The sequence below is a fragment of the Olea europaea genome, unplaced genomic scaffold (genome assembly GCF_002742605.1).
Source record: "Olea europaea var. sylvestris unplaced genomic scaffold, O_europaea_v1 scaffold39409, whole genome shotgun sequence".
Classification (NCBI taxonomy): Eukaryota; Viridiplantae; Streptophyta; class Magnoliopsida; order Lamiales; family Oleaceae; genus Olea; species Olea europaea.
Genome location: NW_019258948.1, coordinates 1 through 1,073, shown reverse-complemented (window position 1 = coordinate 1,073; position 1,073 = coordinate 1). Strand labels below are relative to the sequence as shown.

Below are 1,073 nucleotides of genomic sequence, written 5' to 3'. Positions count from 1 at the left end.
AAGGGAAGGCAACAGTCATAGTCAAAGTAATGTAAAGCAAAATGGTTGAAGGCTAAGCCAAGAGGTCATACTGTCTGAAGAAAAATCCTTTTCATGGCCATTCCCTTGGTGTGCATCAAGATCAATTATCATGACCCTGTACATTTGCATCTTATGAGCACAAGAAATAAGGAGCCATCAATCTCATGGATTTGGATATGATATCAATAGCATTCACACAACTGCCTAAAGCTATAAGACTTAAGTTGCATATATAATACCTTGAAATATTTAATCGGATAAAAGCAAATTGAATGCACAGAGAGATGTCTGCGTAAGCACAAAATCCACCTCCTTCGTTTGCTGAACAATGATGAAAGCCGCCTCCTACATTGATGGCCCATCCTCGTTCTTTTGCAAGCTTTGCAGCCAAAATGGTTCCTCCCACCTATGGTAGGTTTATAGCAGAATAAGCAATTGACCCATAGAGGGGAAAAAGATCCACGTAGGTTTATTAACCTGTTTACGGAATGGAGAAAGAACATACTTCTCCACGAGACAGTTTGGCAATAGAGCAACAGGAGGGACCTGAACATTACAGCAATCAAACGGTGAATAAAATTTTTGGTAAAGGGTACATAAAAATTCTACCACAATAACTGTTGCTAGTTTATATTTAATTAAAGTTTGTGCCTTAGATCCTTCAAAATCAAATTAGATCTGGGGTAGTTGACTATCTAAAGCAAAACCATTATGGTTTCCTTACGTTTTGAGGACGAATTTTTAGAACTCCGAAAAGTTAAATACATAAATAATTCTAATTTAACCCCACCTCAACAATCACAGAGACATTTAAGCTGCTTTTTAGACTATTCAGGTACGACTCTGAATGCACCTGTCACCAACACCACAAAATATTAATTATGCTAAAAAACCAGAAGATGACCATCTCAAATTCTTGGCCAACAAGAAACCAGTGAACTCATCCAATGTTCAAACATACTGAATTGCGTACCAAGGCATTTTACCTCCGATAGTTTAGGCCCAAACCTCAATACAAAATAAATTAAATAACTCAAAAACTATTTGGGGGG

At 37.3% G+C, this 1,073-nt stretch overlaps 1 protein-coding gene across 1 annotated transcript; it reads right to left on the bottom strand.

Moving 5' to 3' along the window:
* Positions 1–6: 6 nt before the first annotated feature.
* Positions 7–877, bottom strand: LOC111387204 (histone deacetylase 2-like; the record flags this gene model as incomplete). The annotated part of the gene is made up of 4 exons (XM_023011748.1): positions 7–136; positions 261–427; positions 499–567; positions 812–877. Coding segments are annotated over 4 exons (417 nt in total), but the record flags the coding sequence as incomplete, so codon positions are not given.
* Positions 878–1,073: the final 196 nt, after the last annotated feature.